Genomic DNA, 14,576 nt, shown 5'->3' on the forward strand with positions numbered 1-14,576 from the left:
TTTTTTGGACGGCCTGCTTATGGGGCAGGCAGCGAGCAGATTGTTAGGAAAGATTAAATGAATTTTATAATTTGGGCCTGAAATCGCTGACACAACCTTTAAAGCTCAACATAACTATTACTACGGCTGTATTATCTGGGCCTCGAGCTGCTGTGTGAATGACTCAAGAAGTTCGAGTTCTCAGTTCTATTTCACAATAATACACCTACTGATATATTAGTTCTTGTGAATAAAATAGTTAAGTGTTGCCAATCTGTTGTTTTTATCAGAATTTTGTGTTTAGTATAGGACTTTGGTCCTTCTCCAGGATGTGGGGAAAGAGCTCTTTTCCTCATGGATCATTTCTGACAGCTTTATACACCGTCTGAGGCTAAAATGTCAAAAGTTTCTTGAAAAGTTACTTCCCATTCTACAAGCCATCATTAATTTCACAGCCGCTGGTGAGGGACAGACTAGGGCTGCTTGGCTCCATGTTGTTTTCATCTTCCACTGTCTTCTTTCATGCTTCTGAGGAATTTAATTTATGAAGGTTGCCATGGAAACTATCTCCCCTGATGACTTATCTGCCTAACATAGAGGCTGTCAGTAGGAAGCGAACTCCATTTAAAAAATGGAGCTCCAGCTTGTTAAAGAGCATATATGTCTCCTATTGCAGGGGTCTGTCTAAACGGTTAGTCTAAACACTACATTCATCTACATGTCTTTTCAGCACCTCTAAGTGATGGCCTCAAGTTTTTCCTCGTGTAAAGTTTGAACTCGGGGAGTGACGAATGGGCTCTCTCGCGCTCCGGGGAGTGGGGGTCTGGTTTACATCACCCGCTACACCCATCTGGAGGAGCATCCGGGATACCAGCAGCTCACAGTGAGTAATAGCAGAGTGGCTAAAGAGAGAAAAATGTGTGTGTGTGTGTGTGTGTGTGTTTGTGTGTGTGTATGTGTGTGTGTGAAGGGTGTGTGTGCTTACTCTGCATTTGAGAGGCAGCATAAAGAATACAGGGGTTTGAAGTCCAGGCAGGCTTTGCCTCTGGCAAGTCTCACAGGTTTTGTCAATCAGCAAAAGTGACATATCAGTAGTGAGCCTCATTCATTTTTTCACGAAAAGAATGAGAACTATGATGACCCTGTGCCAGTGTAACACCGTTTCCCATGCTTAATAGTTGCTTTCATAGCACTTACACTACACAGATACAAATTGACAGTCAGAAACCCTCTGACAGACTAGCCTTTGAACAGACAAGTGGATCGCAAAAGAACGCGGCCTGTGTTTTCTTTTCCGTCTCAGCGTGACTCAACGAGAGTGAACCATCTCCAGCATCCGCTTAGTAGAGGTGACCGTACACCATGAAGCTCACAAAGACCGCCTGCTCTTTTGACCCACTGACCAAAAGCAAAGGCACTATTGGGCCAGCAGCAGTAGCAGATCAGCTGGCTTCCTTTGTTTCTTCTCTTTTCTGGGACTGAAATGTCTCCAACTTCCTTTCGTGCCAAAGGCGAGTTCAGCATGCAATGCCCTAGCAGCCAGGCAGAGGTTACTCAAATCACCTCAAAAACCAGGGCTGGACATAAAGCTGAAAATAAAGCTGCATTGTAAACCTTGCAGAGTGATTTTGTGTGTGTGTGTGTGTGTGTGTGTGTGTGTGTGTGGCGTGCATGCATGCATGTGTGTGTGTGTGTGTGTGTGTGTGTGTGTGTGTGTGGCGTGCATGCATGCATGTGTGTGTGTGTGTGTGTGTGTGTGTGTGTGTGTGTGTGTGTGTGTGTGTGTGTGTGTGAGAGTGAGTGGGAGAGAGAGAGAGAGAGAGCTGTGTGTCACTAGCTGAAGCCCCAGAGGGCTGACATGAAAGCTTAGGCGTATCACTGCTGCCCACAGATCGCACCGGGCCAGTTGTTATGTCTGAGTCCCAGCTGTTCTGGCCATCTGAACCTGCCAGTGACATGCTTATGAGACTGCACAGCCTCCCACACCAGAGCACAAGCCCAGGACCAGCACACAGACTACTTTCTCAGGAGAACGGCCTCAACCGCTATGTGACACCATCACTCAGAATACAACCATGAGCTACGGGTCAATTGCTAAGTCTTTTTTTGTTTTTTTTGTTGCAGGGACTGAATTATTATTTTTAGGATAATGTGCTGATGTTAAAATGGACATTTTCAAAGTTTGCTTTTGAATATGGTAAAAGGTAAAAAGAAAAAGTAAATAAATATGGAGTGAGGGGTGGAAAAGTAACAATAACAACATGCAAAGGCATTAAAGGAAGTGCAACAATACACACGAAAACAAATACGTTCAAGGTTTATATAAGCAAGGATCCATGTTCTATCCTATGTTTTACATTCATATTAGAAGATAATTGTTGATATCATATAAAGTAAAGACATTTCGACAGATACAATGATTCTGTTTGAATAATGCATTTTGACACTGTATCTGCAAATCATGAGGATTTATGCCCATGACTGCTCTTTTTCAATATCCTATCATGACAAATGTATGTGTTTGCTATGTAGTCTAACTTTTAATTAGTCACTTCGCCTTTGATGAACAGACATGTTGGGATGCCAGTCATCCCCGTTGCCACGGTATCTGGCCTGCTAACTCTGTACGCCCAGTCCCTTGATAATAAATCCACAGGATAATGACATCTTCCACCAATTAGAATTCAAATAAGACGCTGATTAATTAAGATGGCTAACAGGACGTGCCACCCAGTCAGTCATGTCACCATTCGATTTTTAAAATTATGAATCTGTTTATTTATGCCATGGCCCGAAACACTAATTGGATGTTTATACTCTCCTTGGTTCATGTTTTCATTTGTGGGTGGGGAACTGAAGCCGCTGCACAACAAATTAAAGCCTAATTACTCATGATACAATGTCGCCTTTTAACCATTCTGCCATGAGATTAACACTTACTCATTGTTTTTGAAGCTATTGATCATTGGTTGGATTTGCTGTTGCTGATCTGCTGATGATAACAGCGCATCACTGTGAAAACAAACAATAACAAACAACTACACAATGGGATGTGTGTTAATGCTATGGACTAGGAATATTTTTAATAATGTTTTATGTAATATGAATGTTACATACATGAAGTAAAAAAAATACCTATGCCTACCATATCTAAAACTATGAAGAATGTATATTACTATTTTTACCACATATTATATATTTCAAGAGGACACCCCCTGATATTACTGAGTATTTTTCTATTTCAGCTGTGCCTGGTATGAGCCACACAGGCAACCACTTAATAAGCTGATGATTTTTCCTCAAGGCTCTACTCGCTGGAAGCTTGCTGCAATGCAACATTGTAAGTGCTGGTAAGTGGTGTGCACATAAACATAAATGAACACATTAATCCTGTCTCTCTCTCCCTCTCTCTCTCTCTCTCTCTCTCTCTCTTCAGCTTTGTACAGAACAGCCACCATCTCCTCCAACATAACACAACCGGATGGAAAACTCTCAGAAGAAGGAGCACTACCTCCAAAGCGGTTTACAGGAGATTACAACCATATTTTATGTTAAAATTATAATCAATTTTAAACTAAAAACACAGGCTTCTAAACACACAGAGTTTCCTGTCTTCTCTAACAAATACATTTGGGTTATGTGTTTTATCCTGAATAAATATGACATTGAATTAATGTCATTTATTTTCTTTGAGCCAAGGCATTCTAGTGAACTGAGCTGGGCTGAGGGGCACTTTCAGTGTGCGGGAGTGTGAGAGAGTGTGTCTGAGGTAGGTGAACTTCTGCGCGGCGGAGAAGGTGAGGTACTTATCATCTCAGTATTTAAAAAGGTATATATTTATGAAAATGAAGTGGTGGCGGCGCTGTGATTTCTTTTGAGAGCTAAATTACACACGTGGTGGTGGCGTCGAGTGGAGGCCAGGCACTAACTGAGCTGTCAGTCAGACACACACACAACACACACACACACACACACACACACACCGTGAGCGCGCACACACACACACACATAGCACACATACACACAGCACACGTACACACATGTACACATACACACACACACACACACAAATATCACACATACACACAGCACACATACACATACACACAGCACACACACAGACAACACTGAAATGCAGTGGCCACAAATGTGGACTCACTCGACCACCAGGTCTGTATGGCCCACAGCTCAGCTTTGGCATTTAATGGCTAAATAAAGTCCATGCTCTCAATTTACTATTGGCAGTATATGGATTTCTCATTGGAACAGAACAAGAAATATCTTAGCACTTTACATAATCCCTTGTCCAATCATTTCAATTAATAATTTAATTTTATGAACAGGACATGTTGGAAATGTGTATCTATTGGATTCTCTGTGTTGCCATATAACAAGGTTAGCTGTTATAAGGTGAAATTTCAGACAGTTGTTTACAAAACTCCAAGGGTTCCTTCCCTCTTGTACTCTACATGTAAAACAACCTATATACCTTTATCTAGAGGCTGAAATAATGTTTATCACATGTTTTATTTATTTATTTTTTGGCCTTTTTATGCCTTTTTAATGACAGGACAGTAGAGAATGACAGGAAGCGAACAGGAGAGAGAGTCGGGGGTGGGAAGGACCAGAAAGGACCACTGGGCAGGAATCGAACCCGGGTCGCCGGCGTATGGTGCAGGTGCCCCAGCCAGCCGCACCACGGCTGGGGCCACTATATCATGGTTTTAACAACAAAGAAGAAGAAAATAAAGACAGACATTGCTTTCTGTTTTTCTGGAGATAAACCCATCTTTTTTATTTTGCCTTTCCTCGTGCTTACACTAAGCCTGTATAATTCATCCCTGGGATATCTGAAACATCATCGGCTTAAAGACACCATTGTCTACAGAATGATATACCTCTCAGAGATCTCTTGCATGTGAAGGCTAACATATCGTATGGCTCTTAAACCAGAGCTATCATGTCTACCAAAATATGGACTCTCTAAATGCTATATAATGTAATGGCCAATGCAGCATAGCATTTTTGACATTACATTTTTCAACCAAAAGTTGAGACTGTTTACTTTTAATAGTGGTATCACCCACTAGGTAAGACTGTCTTGGGCATCAAAACGTCATACCAAAGAACAAGGTGTTTGGATGTTTACACGTCACATTTGTCGCTCTTGTTTGGTAAATTACAGTATAATGTGTTTGGAGTTTTACTCAAACAGGTTAGCCTACACATTGGCTGCTGGTACTTAATTGTGACTGATTCCTAGTTCCATTTGGCTGCTAAGAAACTACATACCCCATGGATGACGAGTCACAGATACTGTACTGGATAAGGCTGTTTCACACATTTCTGTTTTACTCTGTAAGCTAGAAATATTTTAATATAATGACTCATTTTGGCAACAAAGACAAAGATGTCTGAGGTGAAAAGTAATTAAACCAACACCATTTTGACCTATACACACCAACACACACACACACACACACACACACACACACACACATACACCACCACCACAACCACCACCATGCAAAAAGCACACTCACATAGACACACACACACACACACACACAGACGTACACACACACAGGCTGTGACACAGCAGCCACCCCCTCCCTACACCAGACACACAACCAGACACAACCTCCAACTATGTCATATTTAGATCAGATTAGTGGTGTTTTTACAGCGCTTGTTGTTTATCCTCCCGATAGACTTCTATTGTTTGACAATCATATTTTCCCCAGCACTGAAAATCCCCTGTTACAGAACAGTAATGTAATACAGTTCAGATACAAGTTACAATTAACGCTCTAAATAAAAGTAAATAAAAGCTACCTCATGCGTAAGTGGGCAAAATGGTCTATGGGTTCACTATCTGTGAGAGGTCATTTGTTTACTGAAAGCTTGGTGTTGTTAACTCCAACACATTACAACAACAGTTTGACATTGCTAAATCATGCATCAAGATGTATTAGTAAAAGCTGTCTAAAGCCTATGTCTGAGAGTGGTGAGTGAGTGTGTGTGTGTGTGTGTGTGTATGTGTGTGTGTGTTGGGGGGGGGGGGGGGGGGGGCGGTATTGCACAAACGTGAAATGCTAAATAGGAAGAATACCAAATCTGTGACAAAAGGCTATGGTATCTTTTGCATTTTCCATAGGCCCTCTTTATTTTGGTCAAGTTGCAAAGTGTGGGGGTGGTGCTATGACTGCCACTTTAAAGACCTGCCTGATCTCTTCCCTCCTCATCCTCGCTGTGTGGCCTGGATGCTTTAAAGCAGCCGAGTTTTCGTGAGCAGATTATGAATTGTACTTAATCCTCACTCGATCTGCCGCCGTCTTTTCTTGGTTCAATATTACTAATGTACATTCTATTGGCCGCATTTGACAGATGTCTAAATCTCCCCCAATCCGATTCCACGTAATACTTTCACTGCCATTAAATCCACACCAGTGGCCTCTCAGAGTAGAGTAGGGCTGCATAGTAGGCTATCCGCAGCTGCGGAGGGACATCTATTTGAAAAGTCCTGCACCCTGCAGGAAGCTCTTGACACAAAATTCTGATGTCGTAAAAAGCGCTTGTGGAGTCAGCGGCTTGTTACCTACGAAACGTGGTGATTTCCAGCAACTTGCGAATCAATATGGGGTAGGGGTGGGGTTACATAAATCTGCCAATATGTCAAGACGAATCTAAATAACGCCTCTTTCTGCAATCCGCGTGTTATTTCGATGTGTAGCCTATGGTATAGACCTACGATGGGATGCACGAGAAAAACAAACAAACAAACAAAATAAAAACATGTTATTAATGAAAGGTTGTCAAAACCAACAGTGAATAATTAGCATTAAGCTGACGTTTTTAGGCGATCTGGACGTTCACTTAGTGTGTAGACAAGTGTTCCCGTGAGGTGGAGATGAGGTGTCAAAGGGTTAGATGCACAATAGCCGACACTCTCACAATGGTAATTTCCATCTCTATATTCTGGCTGAAATATTATTGTCGCCTAGCTCAGTAATAATATATGCTTGCAGGCTGAATACAACTTTTGTTTTGTGGTAGTAGGCTATAGGCTATTATCGCCGTGAGTATTAGGCATTAAGGCCTATTTAAAACAACTGTAAACAAGCATAATTTATCGTTTGAGACATGTCTAATTTATTTTTTTCGATAAGACTTATGGTATCTGAGCATGGAATAACAGCATATGTAGCCTATGCATATATTCTAAAGACCTAAAGTATTTCTGATTAGGCTATGTCAAAAAAGGTAATAACAATAATAATAATAATAATATTAATAATAATAATAATAATAATAATAATAATGAAAAGGCAACATTTATGATAGGACAAATGGTAAGCTATGAGTCATATCCAGTGGAATATTAAGTGCAATATTCGAGGGAAAAAAGACCATTATCTATTATAGGCCTACTTTATTATAAGCCTAGTAAAATATCCCAAATTAAAAAGAATATTTAGATCGCATATGCTGTCCCAGCTGCCTATGCCCTGAGCGGCATATGTAGCCTACCATCTTAACCAATACTACAGACACTTAGTCTACTTAATAACTTCTAGACTACTGAAACGAAACAAAAAGTTCTGAAATAATAGCATATATATCATAAATTAAATAATTATACTACTATTACACACGATTTATTTACATAAAATGTTTACGTTAATCTAAATATTTATGGCGCATATTGCAATTCAAACTAATGTAGGCTTATTTCTACATAGCCTCTTTTGTAGTGTATAAAAATGTTTGTTGACTTGGATTCAGCGTGAGGGGAACTTCACTCGAGTGATCTATGCAGAAATTGAAAAGAAATAGGCCTAGGCTCTCTTTTGAGAAAAAAAAAACGTTTATCTAATTTAGTTTTCATCTGTCTAAAAAAAAATAGATCCCACATTAAATGCAAATATTAATATAGCCAGATGCATGCAAAGGCAATCATGTGGTCAACAATTCATTAGGCTATAATTACTCTAATATAAATGGCCATTCATAATAGAACGTCAAGGTCCAAACGGAAATATAAATAAAATATTTTGTAATATTCTTAAAAGCATACCTGCTATAAAGTGCGATTTATGACTTGACCTCCGTTCGAGTGTAAGATGGTCCAAATTCTGTAGGATCTCCTCTCGGGTGTATGGCTTTGTCATTGGTCTCTTTCAGCGTGCCGTGCTGCAGGTGGCTGATTCTATGAATGTCCGACTGAACCGTTTCAATGGCAAAGCCCCATTCTTATTTGAGAGCCTTATAATCAATTTGAAGCAACTCGCAAAGAAACCATGCTAGCCTACTGAAAGCAGGGTTTTACTCGTTGGAAACATTTAAACATTAGGTTTAATTTCCATTAGACCTTGCGTGCTGGCAGGAGACCAGAGGATCAGTATAGGCTAATCTATAGGCTACTCTGAAACACGTGCGTTTCAGACACTGATCAGTCAAGACAAGATGGATTTCTATCTGACATAAAAGATGGTTTATTGGGATACAGTGCTTACAGTTGGTGTTCGTTGCGGCAGATTACTAAAGTAGAGATTTAGGTGGCCTATTCGATACGCATGCGTATCCATAGCAATTTTATAAAAATAAATATCAGGTTTAGCCTACATTTCTGTTGGGAGAGAAGGTAGAATAGCCTACATAAACAATAAAGGCCTACTCCGCCATCTAACGGTGGTGACATAGCATAATACTTTTGCTTAATCTTAGATTAATAGAACTTTACTGACCTCTGGTGGATGGAAATCACATAGCCCACAAACTGAAAAGTGACATACAGTGCAGCAATAAATAAATGAAATCAATGATTTCCAACAGTTCATTAAACAGTTAAGTAGGCTAGTTTACAATTGGTTTTACATAATGATATCAGACTCTCACATTTAGGCTAGAGCTTATTTTAACAAAGATGGCCTATGGCTATCACCTAAAATAGCCTACTGATAAATGGATTCAAGTTTTAGACGTTTCCGTGGGACGAAAAAAAAAAACAGACATGGATATAATAAAACAGTTCACACAGGCTGTAATTAACTAGGAATATGTCTACGTTAATGTCTAAGGCAACCACATGTGAGAGCTCTCAGTTTATCTTAGACTGGAACAAAAGGAATGCACCAGTCAGCACCAGTCTGAACTGCACAAATGAAATTATGTCCATCTCTCTCTATATATAGGCCTATAGTCTAGTCTCTCTCTCTCTCTCTCTGTCTCTTTCTCGTGTGCGGACATAGACACAGACACACACAGTCACAGGGACATGCACAGACATTTTGATGGGCCACTGCTCTTACCTGAAAAAAGGGCACCCTCCCCCTTTTGTGTGTGTGTGTGTGTGTGTGGCTATTTTCATTAGTAACATCCTTGGGGGGTTTGCAATCTATTTGAGTTGTTTTCCTTTTTTACATTTTGGCTTGGACACAAAAAATCTGTAGGCCTATCTTAAGATCATCAGACATTTGAAGAATCACCTATCACCTATTTTCAGAAATTAAACTCTCTGGCCATGCCTGAGCCCTGTAACATTACTCATTTTGTGTGTATTGATAGCTTACTCTTAATAGCTGACAACAAATGTTGGCTATCTTCTATAATAATAGCCTAGGCCTACTCAGATAAATGTTTTCATATTATTATGCACTAGTAATAGTAGCCTAATGGGCACATTTAGCACAGCCCAGCCAAGGAGCCTTTTAGAGCCCATGTTAAGATTAAGCTATCTTTGTTGGACCAAACCAAATAAACTTGGTTGAGACAAAGACTAGCCTATTTCAGGCTAACATTAATAAATTAAATTTACGTTTGCATTTGCAAAGTTGATTTTAGATGTTTTAACCTGCACTATGCAGATTGTGCTGTTTAGGCTAGTTTGTCTAAATAACCGGCTGATGTTGTGGGAACTGTTCACATTAGCCTGTTAATCTGTGCCCTGTATGGAATAGGGATAGGCCTACTCCAAATTAGGCTATTTAGTAAGGTTTTTATTTTTTAAAACGTCAGCAGCATTATGTCAGTGTATTTTGCATTTCATCAATGCATCTCAAAGGATGCTTGATGGTCAGAGAACCATTTTGTAGCCATGGTGTCCGAAAATAGGTTGAAAAACTTCTATAACGTGGCCTATGTTTTGATCCTAGGTAGGCTATAGATAAGGCTATCAGGCGGCTTTTGCAGTCGACGACTAGTTAACTTACATAGACTGTCCATGTCAATGTCAAAGATGTGTTTTTCAAAAAACTATCCACAAACTCCACACCAGTCTCGCGGGCCAGTGCGTCGTCGTAGAGCTCCTCCCGCACAACTTGTGACCGTGACGTTTGTTATGAGTAGCCTAGGCTACTTCCTGGTCGTCGAAAGAAAAGTGAAAGTAGATTAACAGACTGTTCACATGAATGTTGAACTGTTTGCTACTCTGCTGAGCATATAGGCTAGGCATGTGTTTATGTTTTCACAGTTAACAAATGGTTTACATTTGTGTAGGCTATTTATCCAAAAGTAGTAGGCTAGGCTATACGCTATGACGCTTTGTAGCCTAGGCTATGATGAAAGTCGGGGGTGGGGGGGCAACTAGTCTCCATAATCATCATCCTACATCGTTATGAGTACTGTAGTCTAGGCTAGGCTACGGGAGGCTACACTGAACACAATGGCAAATGCGTCTGAGGTAGGTAAACTGAGTCCTCATATTCGATATTGGGACCTATCTAATCCTATTGTGTCTCCATGACAGGTTTCAACGGTCAGGTGGACCAAGGCATTTAAGTCTACATCATCACTTAGCATCACTAACTAACGTAGGCTAGTAGAGTCTTGTCCAGCAGGTGTCCTGCCCATACGCTACTAGACTACACTGTATTGATACGCTTTTTTGATAGCCTACACTTAATTTGAATGTTGTATAGGCTAACCTGTGCTACACAAATGCTTACCCAAAGCCTAAGTGAATTAGCAAGTGACATATTGAATAATGGACAGTAACCTGATATTGTATCCTATAGATAACAATAGGCTAGACCTGCTTTTGGCTTTATGTCATTGTGTGTTTTTTCATTAGCAGAATGTAACGAGCTTGATTCAGTGTATTATAACTTTCCAGGTGTTTCATAAACTAATTGTTGATGGAAAAACGTTTGGTTCATTTGATGAAGCTGAGAAAAAGACTTATGAGTTGATGGCCCGACAGAAAACTACAGGTGCCAAGTATGACAAACAAAAAGCAAATTATCACTCTACGGACCAACTTTACAAGAATGATTGTTCACCAGCAGGACCTGTGGAGGTGGACAATACAGTCATGGCATACATAAATAAAATACACTCTCAGGAACTAAAGAGAATAATCGGGGAGGATGTTCAGATGACTCCAGTAAAAGGAGGGAATATAATGTCATTCAATTCAAAGCAAACAGTCCTTGCCCAGTTTGCAAGACAGAAGTTCATTACTTTCTATCAGAAGATCGCCACAGAGTTTCAGATGAAGAGGTTTGATTATAAGCCATCGCAGGTGAAGTTGCTTGAAGCTGAGTTTCCAGATCTGCTGATTGCCCCCAATACCAATAAATCGTACATTATAGTGAAGGGGGGCTACAAGAGCATCGAGAGACTGGAGCAACTTTTGAAAAATTATAAAAGTCCATCGAGGAGTCTTGGGCATACTACACAGCAGGTCAGTGTAAAGGACTTTGTTAGTCCAGCAACCCAGGATTCAAAAGAAGTTGAGGAGGAAACCTGTACGATTTGTATGGACACCTTGACAGAAAAGGAAACGTTGTCCAAGTGTAAACATTCATTTTGCAAGGACTGCTTGAAGAGGGCATTTCACTTTAAGCCTGTGTGTCCAATCTGTGGTGTTTTGTATGGGGAGCTGAAAGGGACCCAGCCTGAAAAAGGCACCATGAGGGTCACTAAAGAAGACAAGTCACACTTGCCGGGATATGAAAGATATGGCACCTTTGTAATTGAGTACTACATTCCAGGCGGAATACAAGGGGTGAGTATCCAGCACTGAGTTTCTTTAGTTAAGTTTGACCAAGTTCTGCCATGCAAAACCACTAGCAAGTGCCCTCCATTCAATGTGCTGTGCCCACTCAAACTACCTGGCTGTCAGGGATGGCGGATTGATTGAAATCTCTTGATTGGTTAATATTGGTTGTAGCAATATTTATTTACTCAATCATAACAACCTACGAGAGGCCCAGAGACAATCTTGGCTTGATTTTAGTAAAAGGCACTAAGTATTGTTCTGTAGGCCTACTAGTTTACAGTTATCCATAATTTAGATGTGTTAGAATTCCACTGTGATTTTAGCCTGGAAAATCCAGACCCTGGTAATCTAGAAAGATTAAGGGTCTGGCCACGAACAATGTAATGGCCCAACTTGAGGGGCGGCAACAAGCATGCATTTAAAAATCTCACTGCACGCAATTGGATAACACTAGACCATGTTTACTCTGAATGATTTCGGACTTCGACGCAATCGGATAACACTACGACCAATGTGTAGGCCTACTGTCCTCCAACGTTGCAGCGTTGTCTTCATCAGTTTAGCTGGTTCCCCGGAATGTTGGGGTAAAAGTAACGTGCATCATTGCTCATTGCCAGAGTGTCTCGCAGACACAATTCCATTGTGCTCTAGCGAGAACTTTGGATTTTCAGGGTACTGTGGGGCAATTCCACGGAAAATTGACTTTTTGTCACATCCATAACGCCAGTGATATGCCTTGGCATTTGTATGATGTGAATGATAACATTCATTTTTTGTGCATTTTTTCTCATGTACATTCTTTAGCCAAAAATAACAAATGCTCAAATTTCATGTAATCATTCACATCATACCATACCATCACATTGGCGTTATGGATGTTACAAAAAACGTAATTTTCCATGGAATTGCCCTGTGATTTAACATGCGCTACCAATTAAACAGGAAGAGATCAGATCAGTGCCAGTCACTTCTTCATTCAAGTTCAGTTGAATGAAACTGCTTGCCACAAGTTGATTCCAGTCAATTTTATGCAGTAGTTTCCTTTGAGCAGCATTAGAATTAACCAGAGGTGTAAAAGTCCAGCTACAGAAAGCAAAAGTCCTACTATGTATTGGTTCTACCTCTGCACGTAACACAGGTGATTTCACTAATAGGCTCATGTACCTGGCTGAGGAATTGTGCCAATTAGACTCGGCTAGTTTAGTGAATGGTCAGAGTACATATGTGGTAGGCCTTTTACTTTCTGAAGCTGGACTTACACCTCTGGAATTAACCATGTTTGCTGGTGTGGTTCAGGAAGAGCACCCCAGCCCTGGGCAGCCCTATGAGGGGGCGTCACGTACAGCCTATCTTCCAGACTCCTCAGAGGGCAGAAAGGTTCTGGGGCTGCTGCAGCGAGCCTTTGACCAGAGGCTCATATTCACCATTGGCCGGTCGTCAACCTCAGGCAGGAACAACGTTGTCACATGGAACGACATCCATCATAAGACCTCACGTAGTGGTGGCCCGAGCAGGTATGTGACTTGGAAGTCCAACGCTTGTCTTTCATAGACATTCAGAATTATGATAGCAAATTTAACGTTAAGAAAGCAAATTTATCAGGGTAGAGACCTCGGCCAAGCGCCTCAGACCTGTAGTAGGTCCTCCATCAAGGAGGTTGTACTTGCACCCGTGTTTTCGCAAACATGCTAAACCTAAGCAGTGTGTTCATTTCACTCTCAAAGTCTTCAGACTGTGTTGTAGTCTAGTGTTTCTGTGAGAATGGGTAATTGTAACAAATCCTTTGAAGATATGCTGAATTATGTACTGTGTTCTGATTCTGGTTCTGCAGCTATGGTTACCCAGATCCGGAATACCTCTCTCGGGTGCAAGAGGAGTTGAAGGTGAAAGGAATTTGTTAAACATAAAATAACATGTTTTATGATCCATCAAATGGAGCATCTGATCCTGCATCTGTTAAACAAGGAAAGACATGGCAGCTTTCCTTTCAGTTTCAGTTGAATATACCATAGAGATAATGCATTGTATGTTTTGCTGCACTATACTGTTTTGCATAGTTATATGAAATAAGAATATACTTTTCTATATTTCCAACAGTATTTGAAATATTGAATATGTAACTGACTGTACTTTCAGTAAGAAGTATGAGATACACTACACTAATGCACAAATGCGTTGCTTTAATCATAATAGAATGTAATCGTAAGTGTTCAAAGGAAAATATGTTAATTGATTTTAGTGGTTTCTGTAGTAAAGACTGACAAATATGTTCATTTGAATAATTCACATGTCCAAACAGTGACAAGAACTACTAGATCAATGCATGATGGGCCCAAATGTGTCTGCATATGCATTGTAAAATGGTTTGAGCCATCTACTTTTAAACTGCAACAGGTTATATGAAAGACAGTCTAGGTAAAGGCGTTTCTAAAAGTAGATTTCATATAATTGAGTCTCCCTTTGCAGTAAGGATAAATTTCAGTAAATAGACTACTCTTGACTGCTGAAGGTCTGTGTGTTCAACACTGTTTTTACTTTAAAAAGGCTGTACAAATAAAAATTAACACTTTTCTGAATGAAATCATTTGCTTGTGTA

At 40.3% G+C, this 14,576-nt stretch overlaps 1 protein-coding gene across 1 annotated transcript; it reads left to right on the forward strand.

The window, feature by feature from the left end:
• Nucleotides 1–10,354: 10,354 nt before the first annotated feature.
• LOC143106215 (E3 ubiquitin-protein ligase DTX3L) lies at nt 10,355–14,561 on the forward strand. The gene is made up of 4 exons (XM_076270435.1): nt 10,355–10,660; nt 11,093–11,986; nt 13,277–13,494; nt 13,812–14,561. The coding sequence occupies exons 1-4, from the start codon at nt 10,643–10,645 to the stop codon at nt 13,879–13,881; spliced, it is 1,200 nt and encodes a 399-aa protein (XP_076126550.1). The 5' UTR covers nt 10,355–10,642; the 3' UTR covers nt 13,882–14,561.
• Nucleotides 14,562–14,576: the final 15 nt, after the last annotated feature.

The sequence above is a fragment of the Alosa pseudoharengus genome, unplaced genomic scaffold, assembly GCF_046254945.1.
Source record: "Alosa pseudoharengus isolate Yale_2024_CS ecotype anadromous, Long Island Sound unplaced genomic scaffold, YU_APseudo_1.1 YU_APseudo_1.1_scf_6, whole genome shotgun sequence".
Lineage (NCBI taxonomy): Eukaryota > Metazoa > Chordata > Actinopteri > Clupeiformes > Clupeidae > Alosa > Alosa pseudoharengus.